At 38.3% G+C, this 21,660-nt stretch overlaps 2 protein-coding genes across 3 annotated transcripts in view; one reads left to right on the top strand and one right to left on the bottom strand.

The window, feature by feature from the left end:
- The window catches only part of LOC127983645 (apoptosis-stimulating of p53 protein 1), a 53,192-nt gene extending 40,902 nt beyond the window's left edge, over positions 1 to 12,290 (top strand). Inside the window, exons 11-19 of one of the 2 annotated variants that reach the window (XM_052585844.1) lie at positions 558 to 707; positions 3,268 to 3,392; positions 3,471 to 3,951; positions 6,847 to 7,583; positions 8,832 to 8,969; positions 9,058 to 9,191; positions 9,296 to 9,462; positions 10,488 to 10,687; positions 11,015 to 12,290. In XM_052585844.1, coding sequence (XP_052441804.1) covers positions 558 to 707; positions 3,268 to 3,392; positions 3,471 to 3,951; positions 6,847 to 7,583; positions 8,832 to 8,969; positions 9,058 to 9,191; positions 9,296 to 9,462; positions 10,488 to 10,687; positions 11,015 to 11,056 — 2,174 coding nt within the window. In that variant the 3' untranslated portion in view covers positions 11,057 to 12,290. The remainder of the gene's footprint in view (positions 1 to 557; positions 708 to 3,267; positions 3,393 to 3,470; positions 3,952 to 6,846; positions 7,584 to 8,831; positions 8,970 to 9,057; positions 9,192 to 9,295; positions 9,463 to 10,487; positions 10,688 to 11,014) is intronic. The other variant, XM_052585845.1, reaches the window with a different exon arrangement.
- Positions 12,291 to 13,893: 1,603 nt separating this feature from the next.
- Positions 13,894 to 18,521, bottom strand: LOC127984496 (creatine kinase B-type-like). Its single transcript, XM_052587153.1, has 8 exons — positions 18,393 to 18,521; positions 17,420 to 17,624; positions 16,399 to 16,553; positions 16,186 to 16,318; positions 15,883 to 16,054; positions 14,652 to 14,775; positions 14,373 to 14,562; positions 13,894 to 14,299 (listed from the first exon to the last, which is right to left on the bottom strand). The coding sequence occupies exons 2-8, from the start codon at positions 17,610 to 17,612 to the stop codon at positions 14,121 to 14,123; spliced, it is 1,146 nt and encodes a 381-aa protein (XP_052443113.1). The 5' UTR covers positions 17,613 to 17,624; positions 18,393 to 18,521; the 3' UTR covers positions 13,894 to 14,120.
- Positions 18,522 to 21,660: the final 3,139 nt, after the last annotated feature.

The following is a 21,660-nucleotide window of genomic DNA, read 5'->3' as shown; positions in this document are numbered from 1 at the left end:
CCATTGCTAGTGTTGCCACCTTGTGGACCAACTAAAAAAAAGTGTATGCACATACATACTATGCTGATGATAAAATTTACGTCATGCATGCTAACTAGTGTTTGAGTTAAAACCAAAGTATAATTTGGGCTTAATAAGACTGAGACTAGCTCCTACAATGATGTTCTGTTGAGTGCTACAGCATTTCTATTGCTCAAACAGCAGAGAATTTTGCTAACAACTCCAGGGTCATGGACTATATTCCCAAGGAATGCATAATCTAATTAAATATATACCTAGAAAGAAAGTCACATAGGAAAAAAGCATCTGCTGAATACATAAATGTAAATAAAGTGGTTTGGTACTTCTCTTAAAGACCACAGCATGTATCCTATCACTTCCTGCGTGAGTTCCTTCTCTTCAACTGCTGTTTGTTTATGAAGTTGATTTCTCATTTTCTTCACTTCTAACCTCTTGTGTTGTTTCTGCTCTGTGCTGTGCATACGTGTATGTGTGTGTATTTCTTTTCTCTTTCCTGTCCCTGTACTTTGATGTTGTGGGATTTGTGGGGGGATTAGATGGAGTGAGAAAGCCTCCCGGCCCCTGGAAGGTCTCTGATTTAGACATCATAGTGGACCCGATTGCTCCACCCCCTTCAGAGCCCCGCCCAGGCCCTGGGGCTCCACCCCCAGTCACCGGCTCTGCGGCAGGGTCGGACGGCGCCTCTCGTGAGTGGGAAGGTGTCTGATAGAGGGCAGGAGGAACCGCCTATGAACCTTAATCAGTGTATTGAGAAGGATCAAAGCAGTCTTAGTGTGGCTTGTTACTGTCACCCATTGAAGTTCAATATGCTCCTTAGATCATCTCAAATCATGCTGGAGAACATGATTATCAGGTTTAACACAAAATTGTAAAGTTCATGCAGCTTGATTGCTGCTGTCATTAAAGCAATCTAAATACTAAGACATTTTGAAATTCATGTTTGTTTGTTTTTTTCATTTGAATGAAAAAGTTCATTTTTTTTATTTTACTCTATTGTTATGTGGATAATATGCAGTACCGTTCAGAAATTTGGGTTGGCAAGATTTTTTTTTTTTGCTCATTACCATGCTGCATTTATTTAATCAACAAAACCAGTGATATTGTTAATATTACAACATAAAAACTGTTACATATTTAAAGTTTTCAGTTTCACATGATTCTTTAGAAATAATTCTTATATGCTGATTTGGCACTAAGAAACATTATTATTATAATTATTATTAAAAAATAATTATACCACTTTTTTGTGGAAACCATGCCATGTTTTTCAGTTTTCAATAGTTGATTTAATATTCAAAAAAGCAGCTTGTTTCTGAAATGGAAATTAGTTGTGGGACTCTTACAGAGGTTATTTAACTAACTTTAATTAAGCAGTTAGAGTAATTCTGTTAAAGTTCCTATCCACTTTTTTTAAATTGCACAGTGTCAGTTTTCCAGACAAAACATGGCTTAAGGCAGAAGTCAAAATTATATGTTTTTCATGAGCAGTGGAGCCTTATACAGTGTTGGAAATATTTATTTGATCCCCTGCTGATTTTGTAAGTTTGCCCACTCACAAAGAAATGAAGGATCTGTAATTTTATGGTAGGTTTATTTTAACGGACAGAGACAGAATATCAACCAAAAAATCCAGAAAAAACACATTATATAAAGGTTAGATTTGTATTTGAATTTCAGTGATTGAAAGAAGCATTGTATCCTCTAACAACCAGCAATATTTCAGCTGGTTAGGTGTACAGTATAAGACATCGGTCCACACAATCTGTATCTTCCATTCCAACCTCTCCCACCACATGGGCAAGACCAAAGAGCTGTCAAAGGATGTCAGAGACAAGATTGTAGATCTGCACTTAAGATCTAAAGTTGGGACGACAGTCACCAAGCAAAACACTGTTAACACACTGTGCCACTATGGACTGAAATTCTGCTGTTTGGCTGTTTTTCTGCTAAAGGGTACAGGACGACTTCACTGTATTGAGGGATGAGGACCTCCTTCCCTCAGCCAGAACACTGAAGATGGGTCATTGATAAGGATTACAAAGACCTAAAACATAGACAACAAAGGAGTGGCTCAGGAAGAATCACATTAAGGTCATGGAGGCGCCTAGCCAGTCTCCAGACCTCAATCCTATAGAAAATCTGTGGAGGGACATGAAACTTTGAGTTGCCAAACAACAGCCAAGAAACCTTTAGGATTTAGAGAGGATCTGTAAAGACGAGTGGACCAAAATCCCTCCTGAGATGTGTGCAAACCTGGTGACCAACTACGAAAAAAGGGTTTCTGCACCAAGTACTAAGTCATGTTTTGCTTGAGGATCAAATACTTATTTCACTCACTGAAATGCAAATCAATTTCTAACCTTTTATATATTGTGTTTTCTAGATTTTTTTGGTTTGTATTCTGTGTCTGTCCATTAAAATAATCCTACCATAAATATTACAGGCCCTTTCTTAGTAGGCAAACTAACAAAATCAGCAGGGGGTCAAATAAATATTTTCCCCACTGTACTAGATCCCTCTGTTTGATCAATTACATTCACCCTTGTGTATTTGCTCTTTACTGCAATTCAATACGAGTCAAAAGCTGCTGATCCTGTCTTTTGGAAGTATGCGTGTATATGATTGTGTGTGTAAGAATGTAATGAGGTAGATTGTGTGAGGTCTCATGAGTGAGAGTGAATCTGTGTGCTGGGATGAGAAACTCCTCTACCCTGATAAGGTTCACTGGGCTCTCTACCTCTTCCTCTGTACATTTAAACTCACTAAATTACTAGCTCCATTTCATCATTCTCTGACATTGAGCTAACTTGTTGTCTTAACACAAAATGCACACACATAGTAGACAGAGAAGTTAAGTCTGTAGAGTGATGGCTCAGTCAGTTTGCTTTAATCAGTTTTTCTCTTTGTTTGGCTTGAGTTTTATTTGAACTGACTTTTTTATGCTCTGTTGAAGTCAAGAAATCATGCAGTTGACTGAGCTTAGAATAAAAAAAAAAAAAAAAAAAAAAATAGAAGTAATTTGAGCTGTTGTTGTAGATGTGAGACAAATTCCAGACAAACTTGTTTTTCATATGCAAGACTGTTATACTTTATGTCTCCTAACTCAAGAACATACCTAGACATCTTTAGAAGTCATGTCTAGTATATTAGCAATCCAGTTTGTCATTGTTCTACTAGTAAATGGTCTTGTTAGGGGTTCGCTCATGTCTGATCTCGTATCAATGCTTCCTTTCTTTCCATTTTCAGCGAATGATGCCGGTTGGCCCACCCTCAACAAGAGCAACACATCAGTCAAAGCACCTGACTGGAAGGAGTCTGGAACAGACACGATCAGTAAAACAGCTTCACCTGCAGGCACTCCTGGAGATAAGGTACGTCTAACTTAAAACCAAACACAAATAAGTCGATGTCTTACAAATTAACTGTGATTTTTAATGTTTAAATTTCAGGATTCCAGTAAAATGGGCTTGGCTCCTCCTCTCAATAAGCCCCAGCCTCCCCCTTACGGAGCCCATACCATCAACCATCCCCTCTCGTCTGCCAACTCTGGTTCCACCAGCTCTTTGGACCGACGCAAGGATGTCCCTCTCAGACCGGTGCCCAGCCTACCCACCAACCCACCGCCGCAGCCGGCCTGGCCCCGCGTTCCCCCTGCACCCACCGGCTCTTCCTCTCAGCAGATCCAGCAGCGCATTTCTGTGCCCCCCAGTCCCACCTTCCAGCCCAGCCCACCCTTTTTCCCCCCCAGTGAGAGGCCAGACCCTCCCCTGGCTGTAGCAGTAAGGCCGTTCATCCCCGATAAGGGCTCCAGACCACAATCACCCAGAAAAGGCCCAGCTACTATGAACTCAAGCTCCATCTATCATATGTACCTACAACAAGCAGCCCCCAAGAACTACCCTCTGAACATCAAGCCCGCAGTCAAAGCAGGTACATATCAGAAAATGATTTAATATTAAACTTCACATTTCTACTTATCCTGACAGTATATGCTCAGTTAAAAAGAAGTTAAAAGAACCTTCAGTCTTTTGTTTCAGGGAGATCACATCAGGATTGGGTATTGATACAGATCTTTAATGTTAAATTATAACTTGGTACTTAGTAAAAATATTAGATAACACTTTGTTTTAAAGACCAATTCTCACTATTATCTAGTTGTTTATGCTTGGCTGTTTTTAAATAATTAAAAAGCTCAAATTAATGCCTTATTCTGTATGAACTTATTCTAGACTTTAATTCTGCCCCAACAAAAGCTTTAAAACTAAACTTAACAACTGTGTTACCCACTATTAATGAGCAGTTAATTAGGAGTTTAATGAGGGTAAACTTAATTGATATTTAATAGTTATTAGTGAATATGTGTTCCCTAATCTAAAATATTGCCAAATATGAAGAAAAAAATTTTTATTCTTTGAAATATTTAAATTAATCATATATAATTTATTTAATTTTACTTTAATTGTAAATGAATGTACAGTACATTTTTATTTTTAAATATAATATTAATTTAAACTATATAATTCTATATTTATGTAATTATAGATATACAGTATTGTTCAAAATAATAGCAGTACAATGTGACTAACCAGAATAATCAAGGTTTTTCGTATATTTTTTTATTGCTACGTGGCAAACAAGTTACCAGTAGGTTCAGTAGATTCTCAGAAAACAAATGAGACCCAGCATTCATGATATGCACGCTCTTAAGGCTGTGCAATTGGGCAATTAGTTGAATTAGTTGAAAGGGGTGTGTTCAAAAAAATAGCAGTGTGGCATTCAATCACTGAGGTCATCAATTTTGTGAAGAAACAGGTGTGAATCAGGTGGCCCCTATTTAAGGATGAAGCCAACACTTGTTGAACATGCATTTGAAAGCTGAGGAAAATGGGTCGTTCAAGACATTGTTCAGAAGAACAGCGTACTTTGATTAAAAAGTTGATTAGAGAGGGGAAAACCTATAAAGAGGTGCAAAAAATGATAGGCTGTTCAGCTAAAATGATCTCCAATGCCTTAAAATGGAGAGCAAAACCAGAGAGACGTGGAAGAAAACGGAAGACAACCATCAAAATGGATAGAAGAATAACCAGAATGGCAAAGGCTCAGCCAATGATCACCTCCAGGATGATCAAAGACAGTCTGGAGTTACCTGTAAGTACTGTGACAGTTAGAAGACGTCTGTGTGAAGCTAATCTATTTTCAAGAATCCCCCGCAAAGTCCCTCTGTTAAAAAAAAGGCATGTGCAGAAGAGGTTACAATTTGCCAAAGAACACATCAACTGGCCTAAAGAGAAATGGAGGAACATTTTGTGGACTGATGAGAGTAAAATTGTTCTTTTTGGGTCCAAGGGCCACAGGCAGTTTGTGAGACGACCCCCAAACTCTGAATTCAAGCCACAGTACACAGTGAAGACAGTGAAGCATGGAGGTGCAAGCATCATGATATGGGCATGTTTCTCCTACTATGGTGTTGGGCCTATTTATCGCATACCAGGGATTATGGATCAGTTTGCATATGTTAAAATACTTGAAGAGGTCATGTTGCCCTATGCTGAAGAGGACATGCCCTTGAAATGGTTGTTTCAACAAGACAATGACCCAAAACACACTAGTAAACGGGCAAAGTCTTGGTTCCAAACCAACAAAATTAATGTTATGGAGTGGCCAGCCCAATCTCCAGACCTTAATCTAATTGAGAACTTGTGGGGTGATATCAAAAATGCTGTTTCTGAAGCAAAACCAAGAAATGTGAATGAATTGTGGAATGTTGTTAAAGAATCATGGAGTGGAATAACAGCTGAGAGGTGCCACAAGTTGGTTGACTCCATGCCACACAGATGTCAAGCAGTTTTAAAAAACTGTGGTCATACAACTAAATATTAGTTTAGTGATTCACAGGATTGCTAAATCCCAGAAAAAAAAAATGTTTGTACAAAATAGTTTTGAGTTTGTACAGTCAAAGGTAGACACTGCTATTTTTTTGAACACACCCCTTTCAACTAATTGCCCAATTGCACAGCCTTAAGAGCGTGCATATCATGAATGCTGGGTCTTGTTTGTTTTCTGACAATCTACTGAACATACTGGTAACTTGTTTGCCACGTAGCAATAAAAAATATACTAAAAACCTTGATTATTCTGGTTAGTCACATTGTACTGCTATTATTTTGAACAATACTGTATGATTGTGAAACAAAAAAGGATAGAACTGCAGTTCAACAGATAAAGTCCTCAGCATAACCAGAAACAGCTCTGCAGATAACAAATTAAGGCAGTTATAATTGTGTTTAAAACGGTTTATAGTAATGTATAAAATTAAAATTAAAAACTAAAATAAAAACACATGAAAACTATAGTAGAGAAAGGGTTCCGGATGCACTTATAAAGTAATATGCCTAGAGTAAAAGGTCGCTCTTGGGGTTCTAAGAAAGTATTATTCATGCAGTAATACAATAAATAATCAATATTTATAATAAATAAAAAAATCTATGTTTTTACACAGGCAATGTTCATTTTGGACCCATCTTGTGTTTTAAAAAAAGGCTAGATGCAGTGCGACAGAATGGAGCAGAATGCTGGTGTCTCACAGCGCATTTTAACTTGACACAACTTCTTTAAAAATGCACCACTCACAGCAGAAAAATAGAAAAAACAGCTAGAAACATTGCAGCGGTCAACAATTCCCTTGTAGCAAAAATAATTAAAAAACCGCACAGACAGATGCAATGGAGTATACTATAATATGTGAATGAAGTGGTTTATTTCTTAAGTGTGTTTTATTTGTGAGTGCAGTGTAATAGACTATTTTGTTCTTCTTTTTCTCTCCAGTATATGGTAAGCCAGTCCTGCCTCCCAGCTCTACGCCCCCATCTCCCTTACTTTTTGGAGGCTCTGGGGCCTTTCCTGCCCTGCAGGGTCCAGGAGGAGACATGTTGGATGGTGAGCTAGACCTTGATGGTCAAATGATGGGTATTCCTGAGCCACCCCCACCCAATGTGGACCACATCCCACGACCTCTCAGCCCCACTAAACTCACACCCATGGTGCACTCCCCTATGCGCTACCAGAGCGATGCTGAGCTGGAGGCCTTGCGCAAGAAACTGGCCAATGCTCCACGACCGCTTAAGAAACGCAGCTCGATTACAGAACCAGAGGGTCCCAATGGGCCCAACATCCAGAAACTTCTCTATCAGCGGTTCAACACCCTGGCTGGAGGGATAGAAGGAGGAATGGATGGTGTGAGTGGAAGTGGAGGAGCGCCTCCATTCTACCAGCCCTCCGTGGCCACAGGTGAAATGCTCTTTGATGCAGACAATGGGAATCAACCTTCAGAAACACCCATCATACCCTCGGAGGGCGCTGTTGCTGAGGATGTTGTCCCGCAAGCTGATGCCAACGATAATGAGCCCCCAGAGCAAGCAGCTGAGACGCTGAACCCTCCTGCACCAGAACCGTCAGAAGACAATAACAATAATCCTGCAGAAACATTAGCAATTTTGCCGAGTCCTGTAGCTGAGGCCAGCACACCTGAAGAAGCGGACACCGGTCCCTCATCCCAGCCCACGGTCAGTTTACTGATACACAGCCTCAAACAAACTCAACCGTCTTTAGTTCTAAACCCATTTAGATCTCCTTTCCTTTTCTGCACTGCAGTTTTAGCCTTTTGGCAAATATAATAATCATTATTATTGCATAATAATATATTGTTTTTAAGATGGTATTTAACTATTCAATCTAAAGATTTCATATATTTTTATATATGTATGTGTGTATATTTATCTATTTAAATTTGGTGACTTAAAATAGAAATCAGAATGTCACCTCTTTCTTATCTCTCAAATCTTCAATTACATCATCAGTTATTTGTAATCGCTTTTTTGTGTGTAAAAACTTCATTTAAAACCATTAGTTAAATATTTACTAACCCATTTCAAATTACAAATGAGAAAGTATCTGATCAAATTAAAAAAATTTTTTTAACTTTGCCTATTTTTGTCACATCTAGTAGTTTTCGCATCATTTGGGTAACAACGCAAATGTTACAGACATACTACACTACTGTTCGAAAGTTTGGGGTCAGTAATTGAAAATAATACTTTTATTCAGCTAGGATGCATTAAGCTGAGGAACATTGACTCTAAATACATTTATAATGTTACAAAAGATTTCTATTTTTAATAAATGTTGTTCTTTTAAATGTTCTATCAAAAAAACCTGAAAAAATGTATCATGGTTAACTAAATATTAAGCAGCAAATCTATAATAAGAAAAAAATTCTTGAGCAGCAAATCAGCATATTAGAATGATTTCTGATTACATTTTAAAAGAGATTGAAAAAGAAAATAAAAATACTAATTTATTGTAATAATTCACATTACTGTTTTGGTTCAAATAAATGCATCCTTGGTTATCATAAGCTTTCTTTCAAAAACATGAAAAAAATCAACCCACACTTTTGAACATGGTATAAGTTTGCTACAACGTCTATGTCTAAATACACTCATTTTGACCTCAGTATAAATATATGAAATATCACTTATGTTCACATTTCCCTTTCTGGTTTCCATCTCCTCTTACAATGACATTGCTCTCATTTGCTGTATCAGAAAGCCCCATTAAGTTTTACAATAAGGCCTTGTTAAGTTGATACACGTTAGATGCACAAGATATCTACAGCAGTGTCTGAACAAACCATTGAGATCATATTGCTTGCAACAGTGTGGAGGATGTGATCAGTCCTAAAGAGCAGATTTGAAAAGCAAATCAGATTTTGTGCTGTGTGAACAAAGCCTAATGATCCATGTCCTGAACAGGGCAAACGCACAAACCTAAAGAAACCCGACTCGGAGCGGACGGGTCACGGCCTTAGAGTGAAGTTCAACCCACTCGCTCTGCTGCTGGATGCCTCGCTGGAGGGCGAGTTTGACCTTGTCCAAAGGATTATCTATGAGGTATGCCATGTTGAACACACTTTACACGCTGCTTCATTTTGCCCATGTTTAATTAACAAATTCTTATTGAATTCCTCTCATTTTAAAGGTTGACAATCCCAGCACCCCTAATGATGAGGGCATCACACCCCTCCATAACGCAGTGTGTGCCGGGCACCACCACATTGTCAAGTTCCTGCTGGACTTTGGTGTTAATGTGAATGCAGCTGACAGTGATGGCTGGTGAGGACACTTTGATGGGTCTCTCAGTGTGAAAGAGCTTGATCAGTCTGTTCAAACTAACAGGTGTTGAGTAGACACCCAATGACGTGTGTTTGTGTGTGTAGGACGCCCTTGCACTGTGCCGCGTCTTGTAACAGCGTGCACCTGTGTAAGCTGCTGGTGGAGTCTGGTTCTGCCATCTTTGCCACCACTATCAGTGATGTGGAGACGGCAGCAGACAAATGTGAGGAGATGGAGGAGGGTTACATACAGTGCTCACAGTTTCTCTATGGTAAGAGTGCCTTTACCGCTCTGGGGCTCATATTGAGATCTCTGTTGAATCTAATGTTTTTAGGATTAAATATAAATGCTGGTTACTCTACATAAGTTTGAGAGACTTAACTCTGTTTATGAAAATCTCTGTATAAGATGACAATGTCAAACCAAAAAAAGAAACTAAAATGCAAACACAAATAAACTTCACTTTGATATTTACTGATATTATAGATCTATTTTGTATAAATGTCATTGAAAGTTCTCATTGTATTTACACTGCTTTAACCACTAGATGTCCTCAGAGTACAGAGTTTAGAGTGCTTAGAAATTGAAATCACCTGATTCAAAAATGTAAAAAGCCTCTTTTTTCATCACTACTTGCCAATTGTTCAGCTTTGAGGCATAATTAATGTAAGAATTCTCCAGAAATCCCATTAACATATCACATTCACTACCATTCACTCAAATGTTTTGAGTCAGTGTATATATAAGAAATACATACTTTTATTCAACAAGGACACAATAACATTTATAAAAAGTGACATTAGAGACAATTTTACAAAAGATTTCTATATCAAATAAATCCTGTTCTTTTGAACTTCCTGTTCTGGAAAAAAGTGTCAGATTTTCTATATAAATATCAAGCAGCATAGCTCTTTTCACTCATAGGAAATTCATTGAGCATCAAATCACTGTATTAGAATGATTTCTGCAGGATCACGTGACACTGAAGACTGGAGTTTAAAATTCAGCTGTACCGTCGCAGGAATACATTCCGTTTAAAAATATATTCATATTTCAAAAATGTGACACTATTTTGATCTGATAAATACAGACATGGTGAGATTCTTTTATAAATATAAAAAAATGACTGACATTTTCTTTTAAAGAGTAATGTAAATTGATAAATAGTATTACTCCGTTCTCACCAATATAATTAGATGTCATTGTTTTTTTGTGTAGTGCTTATGTTAATGCTGTGATATCATACTGAATGAGATATTTCTTGCTTTATTAAGTCCTTTTCCTCTGTGTTTACAGGTGTGCAGGAGAAGCTGGGAGTGATGAATAAGGGAGTTGTGTACGCGCTGTGGGAGTATGAGGCTCAGAGCGCAGATGAGCTTTCCTTTCAGGAGGGTGATGCCATTACTGTCCTGCGCAGGAAGGACGATACCGAGACCGATTGGTGGTGGAGTAAACTCAATGACAAAGAGGGCTATGTGCCACGGAACCTATTAGGGGTAGGTGCACACACGGATATAGCTTTAGCGTAGTCCTTTAATGCAAACCTGAATGTTCAACAGCCATTACTTTATTTTCACTGTCACATAATCCTTCAGAAATTATTCTTATATGATTATTTGCTGCTCATTTCTTCGTATTAACATTTGTGCTGCTAAATATTTTAGTGGAAACCATAAAGTTTTTTTTATGAAGTTGAAAAGAACAGCATTTATCTGAAATAGAAATCTTTTGTAACAATATAAGAATTTTACACTTTTGATTAATTTAATGAATCCTTCTTGAATTTGTTTTTTTAATGATTTTTATTATTTGATTCTCTGTAGCTTTACCCCAGAATAAAACCATGTCAGAGGTCTCTGGCGTAACTGTCTCGTGGGTGACCGACCGGACTGATGTCTCTAGGTGTTGAACCTCCGTCTTTCACCTCTATGTGCCACTTGGACCACAGAAGGGGTGAAGCTGCTAAACCCTGAACCAGGAGGCACTATTAACCGCACTCCTCAAACACACTCTCCAGCGAACACCAGGCCAAACAAGCAGCCTCAGGTTTCTCGGTCTGCCCCCATCAGCTCAGCCTCCAGGCCTCCGTATCTCCTACTCCACTCCTCACATACTCTCTTGTATCCATGTAATATGTATTATAGCTGTACGTCACACCTTGGGGATCAAGCATTAATCACTTTGACAAGAGCTTTTCTTTATTTGTAGTTCCTTACCCATCATGCTTTGCTGAGAAGACCAGGGCGGGCAGTGCTCTTTGTCAGAGAGAGATTCTGTATACTTGGAATTGAACTGGATGAATGAGAGCTGAGGTCATGTAAGCTTAAAACAAAGGACTTGTATGTGATTTTATAGCTCATTTACAAAAAAACTAGTGTATAAACTGGAAGTATATGAGAGCAGAGAACAAAATATAAATAGTGTGCGATTATTCTGATCGATGACTGAGGAATCCCATAAACTGATGGGCATATATATGATTCATAAAGGTGCATATAAGTGAGAGTGGATGTGTTGTGTGAGGGATTTATGTATGAGTGTTATTTTTTTTCCAACTGCAGTGAGCATCATACAGAAGTGTGAAGTGCTGAGAAGAGTTTTTCACAGTATAAGAGTGTGTAAAGTGTTAGAAAGACTGAGATGAACAATCATAACCATCATTTATATAAAAAAAAAAAAAAACAGTAAGTATTTATTTAGCTTACAGTGTCTTACACTGTTCGTTTTTTCAGTTTGTTGGCTGTAGACGCTTTGGCTAGTGTCACAGCTCCGATGAATTAAGCTGAACATTTTCTCTGCATTTACATTTATTTTAAACTTGTTTTGTTTTTAAATGTTTCTTTATGTTATACCAGCCCATTCCACTCCACTCCAGTTTTTAGTCATGTGAAATGATTTTTATATTCTGCCGTTAAGGCAGTGAAGAGCTTTATTGTGTAGTTTAACCTTGTAAATACTGATGAGGACAGGAGAGGAGACATGCTTGACTCAATGCTGTTTGACTAAACTGTCTGTGTGGGCTTCTGTGAAATACAGTGACTCGCACCTTGTGTTCTATACATGACAACACAATAAAAAGACATGAGTCGTAGCAAGAAATTGTGTCACTTTGTGTTGTGCTTATTGCTCAGTCTCTCCCTCTCTGCTTTTGCTTTGAAAATCGATTTTAGAATCCAGTTTTATGCTTTTTCAGTGGCCTAAAACAGCCAACGTTGTAGTCGTATCTGGTTGCAAGAAGCAATTGACAGTTGATGGAAAGTATATATTGAGGTAAGATCATCAGATAGAAAGTTTTTTAGCTAAAACCAAAGCACAGTATTTGGGGCACAACAAATTCAGCCCTGTACTCAAATGCAACTATGGACACTAGTACCATCATTACTTTAGAGTTCAGTGGAACCGATGCTTAGGGGAAACGCACCTGCACCCCAGATCTCATACTGAGGAACATCATGCTGTAGATCTACCAACTGAAGAGTTCCGTTTCAATGCTTATCCTTCTGCAATTATCAAGTGTTCCTGAATATGTTAATTAGCTAGGAGCTGAACTTTATAGGAAGGTAGATCTCCAGGAACAGAATTGGACACAACTGCTGTAGGTTGTTATGATGGGTCACGAGTCAAATACTGAAAATCCCTAATAGAGAATACAAATTGAGATGCATTTAGAGCAAAGATTAATTTACTTGAATGACAAAACCCCTCGATTTAATCATCTATCCAATCCGGAAGAATCTGAGCTAATGTGCATTGAAGAAAATGCATAGAATGCATACAAAGTTCGAAATTATTTGGCCCGGATGTTCTTACATTAGCCGTAATAGGTTCGAACTAATAATCTGGCAATTAACTTTGTGTATTTTAAATTAAATAGCTAAATATTTTTATCATTCAGCTAATATATATATATTGGTTGCTGAAGTTGTATTTAGGTCACATGGTGCGTGTTACTTAGTCTGGCCAATCACAGAAGTTTCTTTTTAATTTTTTACTGGTCAAGGCTAATTTCATAGAGATTGAGCCGTTATTCAATGTTGGGGTTACCCAACAACCCAAAATAGTATATACACAATTAAAATATCGAAGTTTACCTTCATGGTTTAAACGTCTCAGAAAAAAAAAAATTACACTTTCTTCCAGCGTTGACTAAACGTGTCGTGAAGAATGTTAATGAATGTTTGTATGGTAGGCTGCATTAATGGTTTCTGCAAAATTGTTTCAACTTAAAAGATGCGTACCTGCATTGTTATTTTGGATGCATCTCTCTTAGACACTAGATGGCAGTGCAAGACCGTTTTGACAGCAACTTCTTAAAAGGGTGGTATTTTTCTTCAAGCCTACGCCATTTTTAAAAGCGAAGAAGTCATTCAAAATGAAAAAAAGCCTAGATTACTTTATAAAATGCAAAATAATTCTGAGATTATGGGTTCTCTAGAGCAAATAAGGATCTTCGTCCACCTATGAAATAACCTTAGTGCAGGGATTATCCTACAGGTTACAAAAACACCAAATTAAAAACCACATTTAACAAGTCTGTAAATACAAACAGCCCCCCCCCCCCCCCAAAAAAAACCCACAACCTAGAACACCACCTAAACAGTGCCTTTGTTTCTGGCAACTGGAAACAAGCAGAATCAAAGTATTAGACTACATTAAAATAAAGATTTATCTGATCTTTTAGCAATGACACATGCACACAAACTCCATGGGCCAAAGAGACTTTATTTCTGGTGTTAAGTTCCATCTTCAACATTGCAGGACGTTTGAGATACAAAATCCTTCACACTGATGGAAGACTCGTCTAACTTTAGTGCCACTACCGTTTGGGTGGAGTGTATGTTCCTTGACGTAGTTAAGATTATTGGTACTGGAGGAAAAGGGAGGACTGGTGGAGGCAGGGAAGGAGTTAAGTTAGGAGTCACGAAGTGTTCACTTCTGCTCAGGCATAAGGTCATCAATCGACTGGCCTGCCTCCAAGCGTTTCTCCATCTCTACAAGCAGCTTAACTCCATCCACTACCATCTGAACCAGCTCAACCTCAGAGAAGCCCAGACGGTCTGCGTTGGAGATGTCAAAGACACCGCCTACTGCAGCAGTGTCAACTCCACCTGGAGATGAGAACAAGTTTAGTACTGGAGATTACATGCTGTACAGGTAACAGAACCGCAGGTGAACATGTACCTGTTCCACGCTTTTGGAGCCTCAGTCGCTTGAGGACCTCACCAAACTTCTCATGCTTGCTGAGGTTAGGAAGTTTGACATGAACGCCGCCACGCAACCCTGTGCCCAGGTTGGAGGGGCAGGTTAGGACGTAGCCCAAGTGCTCGTTCCACATGAACTCATGGCCCTTCTCTTTGAACAGCTCCTCGATCTGCAGGACAAACCAGTTAGGATTTAACAGTGTGCCAACACTGGAGATGCTGGTAATGCCGAAGAGCTCAGATTGATTAAAAACCCAACCTTCGTGAGGCCTGTGCAGAAGCGATTAAAGACTTCCTTCATGTTGCCACCTTTCTGCATGGAAATAACACGAAGGTGGTCTTCCTCATTCACCCAGACCAGGAATGTCTTGTTGTCATTGTGCCTATACAGCATTATGAAGAATCACTTTAGTCATTTAAAAACAAACTTTTGAAGTGGATCAAAACCGTTCAGCGTTGTCCCTAAACAAATGTGTTCTTGTCTTAAGACAACTTTGAACTTTTGATACACTTACAATGTTGAATCTGTACGATCAGATCTAGTTTTTTTTTTTTTTTAAAGCACCAAAATGTTCATGTTCAGTTGAAGTCACTCATTAAATTGTTGTTCGTAATAAAAAGGAAAAACCAAATAATCTTTATACTGCAATAAATCAATTCTTTAAAATGTTTTATTATATTAAGATGGCACCCAAACGCATCCATTTTCTAATACACATTTTATAATAAAATATTAACTATAATATTAGCACCAACATGGATGTTTTCTTAGACCTCTCACTTAAACATTAAATGAAAATTCTAATGCATTATAAAAAAATAAAAAAAAGACAATCTTAATAGGTAAGAGAAAAATTTATAACTTTATAATATTAAAAGATAACCTAAAATGCATAAAAAAGGCCAACATAACTTTTCATATCAAGCTGGAATTACCCATTAAAAACGTTGTTACCGTATTTTTTGGACTATAAATCACACCAGAGTATAAGTCGCAATCCAAAAATACGTAATGGAGAGAAAAAAAAAAAAAAAAAAAAAAAAAAAAAAAAAAGAAAGACAAAAAACGCACTCTAGTATAAGTCGCATTTATTTAGAACCAAGAGAGAACAACGTCTACAGCCGCCAGAGGGCGCTCTATGCTGCTTAGTGTAGGCTACAGGAGCAATGAGCAGTATAGGGCGCCCTCTCGCGGCTGTAGAAGGTTATGTTTTCTCTTGATTCATTTTTAGTTCATTTCAAATTAATTTTGATAAATAAGTCGCACCTGACTATAAGTCGCAGGACCAGCCAAACAATTTAAAAAAAAAAAAAAAAAAAAAAAAAAAAAAAAAAATAGTAGTCCGGAAAATACGGTAAATACTTAATTTATATACCGTAATAAATATTATATGATGACACCTAAATGTATCCATTTAGTAAGGAAGGAAAACAATCCTTTTAAAAAATAACGAGAAGAGTAATGGGCCCAAAAGCTCGGTCTTACTCACCAGATCCCTCTGGCATCGGGCCAGTCACGGGCCATCCCAGAGGCCAGCAGCAGTGGGGACACCGGCTTATCAAACAGGAAGTGGTCATCAATCAGCTGCTGCTGCTCCTCCTCTGTCATGTCCTTGAGGGCATAGTACTTTCCTTTAAGATCGCCATCAAGGGCTCCCAGAGCTGCGAAAAACCACAATACAACTGCATCATACAGAGTGGATGCTTCAGTCATCCATTTCTGCCCACTGCTCTCAAACCACTAATTATGAATCACGTGCATCCTGTGAAAACAGATGCCTAGACGAGCTCACCCTCAACGGACAGACCCTCGATGGCCCGTCTCTCCCCACGGCTGCAGTGAGGAGGGAGGCAGAAGCCACGGATGCTCCTGCCAGTTCGCACTCTGGAGCTCAGGACGTAGTTGGGGTCAAGGTCATCTCCACCCTATTAAAAAGCACCAAATTAACAGGCGACCATTTTAAAACGTTAAACCCAATTAGATGCACCAGACAGTCGTGGTGTACCTGGAGGTTGTCTGGGTTCAGATCAGTCTTGTGTTTGTCTGTGGGTTTGTATCCCCCGTGGCGGTCCTCAATGATGGGGTCCAGGAGATCTTTGAACACTTCATACGTCTCCTCATCCCCAGCAACACAGCCCACAGTCATGATGAAAGGATGACCTGGAACACAAAAGATCAGCATGGTGACCATTTTCAGAAACTTTCACATAAAACGGATCGTCACACACAAAGGCTTAATGTAACCACACGTCATGCTTCTCACATGGTTGGTCTTGCAGCAATCATGAGATTGGAGACAATTCCTTTTTTGTTGTACTTCAAATATAACACCTAAGACACTCACCCTAGCTTTCTCACTTCATTTTAGTCAAATGCATGGGGGGTAAAAAAAAAAAAAAAAAACTTTGCACTAGTCATCAGGAGGCATGAGGAAGCACAAAGGGTGCCAATCAGAATGTTAGTACAGTAGACCACAGCTAGGTTCAGTGGCTCTTCATTTGACACATCAGGCCCAAGAAAGCTTTGAATAGGACTATTACGTGCATGCGTTTTGAAAGCACCAAGCCTAAATGGGCAAGAGTCCCTGGACTCATTAAGCTATGCAATTACCACATGACAATGAATATTGTAAATTCCATTACACAATTTGTTAAATGCATTAGTAAAGTATTTAGAGACCCACTGAATTATGCCTATTATTAGCAAACGACTTCATTACAGCGCAGCCAGGAATCATGATTTTTTTCTGAAAATTGCATTTGTTCGTTATTCGGGAGATAGAGAGAGAGAATATATTATATACATATATATATATTTTTTTTTTTTTACTTGTCAGTTGGCTGCAGGTGCTATTAGGGGGAGGGACATTCTCATTCTAGAGAACATGATTGGTCAAATACATTTTTGCACACGTTAAAACCTATGGATTATTAGCAGCAAAACAAATCCTTCGACATTTGGTCACCCTGCACCCAAGCACCGGTTGATACGAAGCTAATCTGGCATTTTGAAGACGTGTCGTTTACCTGGGTTGTCCACCCCGGTTTGAATGACGTCATCCACGGTAAATCCGCTGGGGGTCTGTTTGTCCCGAAGGCTTTCGTACATCTCGAGCGTCAGCACCTTCGCCATGTGGTTGTTGTGCTGGCTGAGGTCGGGATACTCCTGCTCTGCGGTGTAGTTCATCTTCAGCTGATTGTGAGTGTTACCGAAAGGCATGGTTGCGTCTACCTGGTGCAGATATTTGGAAACAAGGACGCGTTAAAGGCGAATTCAAATCCGATTCGAGCACAAGCACAAAGCCAGCCCCTCAGCTGAATTAACAGTGACGTAACAGCATTAAAGCGCATTTTCTGAAACGGAGGAATTCGTTTAAATTCGCTTGAACGGTTACAGCATCAAACGGTCGTGGGATGACGACAAATGTGCCCGGTGACGTGTTATGTCATGCAGCGCAGAAAATATGATGGAATGTAGAGCGCGCGACCGATAAGTGACGCATCATTACAAAGTGCATTCAAATGCATGCAGATATGGCACGTTATGTAATGCCTCCTATGCATTACGAAGGTCTTGTATGGGAATCATTTATTATTTGAAGCATGCGTAATGCGCAACGTCTCCAAAGACCTTGCAGAGAAGGAGGCTGACTGCAAGGTCGTTGCTGATGTTTGGGACAAAAGCACCTTGTCATGCATGTATCCGCATTCTTTTGGCCAGCATACCATTTAAAGCGTTTAAATTGACATTACTATGCTCTCAACACGTTTAAATAATTTAGGAAAACATAAACAGCGCATTGCAAAATTGCCAACAGAGCTTAAACACACGATTTCTATTTTAATATTGATGCGTTACTCCTTATACTTGAATGATTAATACAACTAACAAATTTATCATGTTTTTATAAATTTATCTGGCAGCGTTATCACGTCATATTTTCTGAATATTATAATATCAATAAAGGCTTGATTTAGTGATCTCAAACAAAATCCATACCTTATACTGATTTTCTTTGGGAAAGCGTTATTAATCCTTCCTAAAATCCACCAGAACCCACACAAAGACTGATAATGGTGTCCAGAAATAAGCAGCTTTGTGGGGTTTTTATATCAAGCCCGAGCTCTCCTCTGATTGGACGCTATTTGAGTCCATTCATTCTATTGGACAATCACATGCACAGCATCCAGTATTTGCTTACATTGGTCACATGATGTTTTTCCTTGACGGCTCTTGTCATGATTGACAACAAAACTGAACAATGTGGAATTCGATCGCATGCATTTATCAGACTCTCTTGTCTAGCATCTAAACAACTGCGTGATCATAAAAATGTCTAACCTGGACCTACTACGAACCGAGTTCCCAATATTAGCTAGGTGTTTATAAATTCAGTTAGATTTATTAAGCCTATTTTTATTTTATTTATTTGTATTAAGAAAACCAACTTATATTAGTAGGTTACATTATAAAATGCTTATCAGATTGTGTGAGTATTTATTTATTTATTGCTGTAGTCTTCTTCACAGATCCCCTGGAAAACTTTGAGGGACCCCATAATCTGCTTTATTGTTCTGGCTGAATAATTATGCCACACCAAGTCTTTATAACTGTCTGTCTGTTTGTGTTTGTTTAGCTATACATCACCATAATGCACCATTACTTTGATGTAGTGTTGAAGTGGTTTTGTTTTCCCAGGAAATTAATTTTGGTTCGAGTTTATTGCTGGTTTCATATTGTCGTCTTGTAAATTACCTTCTGAAGCAGATCAGTGTTTATATGCTTCCGTCTCATTTGAAGCATTCTCCAATTTTGCTCCGTTACTTGATACATTTGGCAGTATCTGTGTACAAATGAATATGAATTAACAAAATGCTTTAGTCTCTAAACAAAGTCATCAGTCTGCTGTGCTTTAGATTTCAGTGTAACTCAACCCTAAATCAAATCTTTCAGTAACCCAATATTCAGTTCAGTTCATTGTATCATTGGTATATTGTATATACACACTTTTTTGGTTAAATAAACTTTTATTCAGCAAGGACCATTTAAAATGATCAGTAGTGACAGTAAAGAGATTTATAATGTGTTATATTTGTTATTTACATTGAAGTAATGGCTGCTGAAAATGAAGCGTTGCCTTCAATAAATAGCTTTTTAAAATGTAAATTGTAATGATATTTTACAGTAGTACTGTTTTACTGTATTTTTAATCAAATAAATAAAAGTGTGTCTCAGCATAAGATACTTTACATTTTTTAGTAAAAAATCTTACTGACCCCACACATTTAAACAATAGTGTGTTATCTACCATATATTTATAGTAGCCAAACCTGTAAGGATTTTGCATGAATATGTTGCTATAATTTGGACGTTGCTGCTTGTTTTGTCTCTGTCTCTGTATATTGCTAATGAGAACCTTCTGGATTTCCTGGATTTAAGGGACCACCTGCTGTGAAGGAAATAATATACTGCTCCTGTAAGTGTGAGGTTGTTGCCATTGTGAGTCTGAGCTGTGTATTTTTACTAGAGACACAGCTTTAACTATAGTGTCCTGCGCACAGTAAGCTCACCGAGGAGCTTAACCGTGGGCTCACGGAGAGACATCCATGCTGAGTAGATACTGCCATCTCCACAGTGCTTGATTTCTAGTGTAGTTCAATGCTGTTAGATGCTTTGTCAGAAATCACACAACGTACTGCTGTTTGTGTCATGTTAACCTGTATCTTTCTGTTTGTTTGTAGTAGGCTATCCCAGAAGGCCAAGCCCGACCACACCCATTTTTTCAGCTTTACTGAAGGTATGACACACGTTCCATGATGACTAGATTTCAATTTAGCATTAGCATTAGCATAACAACTGGTATGCTTGCAAATGAAGGCACTGTGAAATTTTCTTTGAATTCTTTTACAAAGAAAGTTTGATTTGAGAAAGAGAGAACGTGTCTCCGAATGAAGCCTAAGTCTGCATCTGATGAGTATTCATGATGGCAGTGTTTTACCCCGTCAACCCTGTGGACTGTTTTTTTTCTTCCCGGTTCAGGGAGTGCACCGTAGTGTGCAGCAATCACATTTTGACAGGGTGAGACAAACGCTGATGTCATGGAGGGTCTAGGGCAGGATATTTTGCCTTTAGCTTGCTGGTTTTATAGTTGCAAAGCATTGGGCAGAATACTGATGGTTGAAAAACAACACCGCATGCATGCTAATGCAGAACAAAAGAGCAGCTAGAACAGCATGTCATGCTAATTGTCACCTTGAGAAGCTCACAAAGCACTACTAGAATAATGAAATCCTTTTCTCAGATCATTTTTTTAATATACAGAAGGCTAACAGCCTACAAAGTTTCTCCCCATCCGCATTGTCTGTCAAGCCCTCCTGACAGGGAGCTGTCAAGATCACCCCGTCCTTCTTTTGAAATGTCTCATTTGCATTGCTCTTGAGAGCGTTTAATCCTTTTTTCTCCCCTCCTCCTCTTCATCAGTCACGTCTCTGAAGCTCTGTGTAAAGAACAAATCAGCACTATTTAATAACTGCACACAGGAAACCAAAAATTATTCAAATGTATTTAAATCTATTACTTATTCAAAACTCCTTTGGAAGGTGATTTTAATATAACCGCACCTCAGTGCTAAGCTTATGACCACCATTCAAAACTCTGAGGTCAGTAAGATTTTAAAAGGAAATTAATACTTTTATTTAGCAAGAACATATTGAAGACATTTATTATGTAACAAATCCTGAATTTTTTTTTATCATGGTTTCCACAAAAATGTTAACGGGGTCATATGATGTTGCTAAAAGGAACAATTTGCTGTGTATTTGGTGTAATGCTATGTTTTTATGCGGTTTAAAAAAACTAATTATAGTATATTGTTGCTCCTCAATGCCCCACCTTTCTGAAATGCATCATTTTTACAAAACTCATCGTTCTGAAGAGCAAGGTGTGCTCTGATTGGCCAGCTATCCAGTGTGTTGTGATTGGCTGAATACCTCAAGTGTGAGACGGAAATGTTACGCCCCTTACTATACTGTGATGCCGTTTCCCAGCATGACCAAACAAAACCAAATAAAACCTATTACAAACGAGGCATTTGTTGCACTCAGTGGTGACATAATTACATAAGAAAGGTAAAAATTATGATAAAGTCAAAGTTATGCCAAAATAAAATTATGAGATACTAAAATACATAAAAGTCAAAATTATAAAAAAGTCAAAATTATGAGAAAAAGTCAAAATTATGAAATACTCATAATTCATATTTAGGACA

This window comes from Carassius gibelio, chromosome B20 (assembly GCF_023724105.1).
Source record: "Carassius gibelio isolate Cgi1373 ecotype wild population from Czech Republic chromosome B20, carGib1.2-hapl.c, whole genome shotgun sequence".
Taxonomy (NCBI): Eukaryota; Metazoa; Chordata; class Actinopteri; order Cypriniformes; family Cyprinidae; genus Carassius; species Carassius gibelio.
This window is presented reverse-complemented; position numbering and strand designations above follow the sequence as displayed.

Coding starts and splice junctions, on each gene's coding strand:
- LOC127984496 (XM_052587153.1), bottom strand. CDS start 17,612: ATGCCTTTCGGTAACACTCACAATCAGCTGAAGATGAACTACACCGCA. Junction 16,554..17,419: donor AACCGGGGTGGACAACCCAG/GTAAACGACACG, acceptor TTTGTGTTCCAG/GTCATCCTTTCATCATGACT. Junction 16,055..16,185: donor CGAGGGTCTGTCCGTTGAGG/GTGAGCTCGTCT, acceptor GGTTTTTCGCAG/CTCTGGGAGCCCTTGATGGC.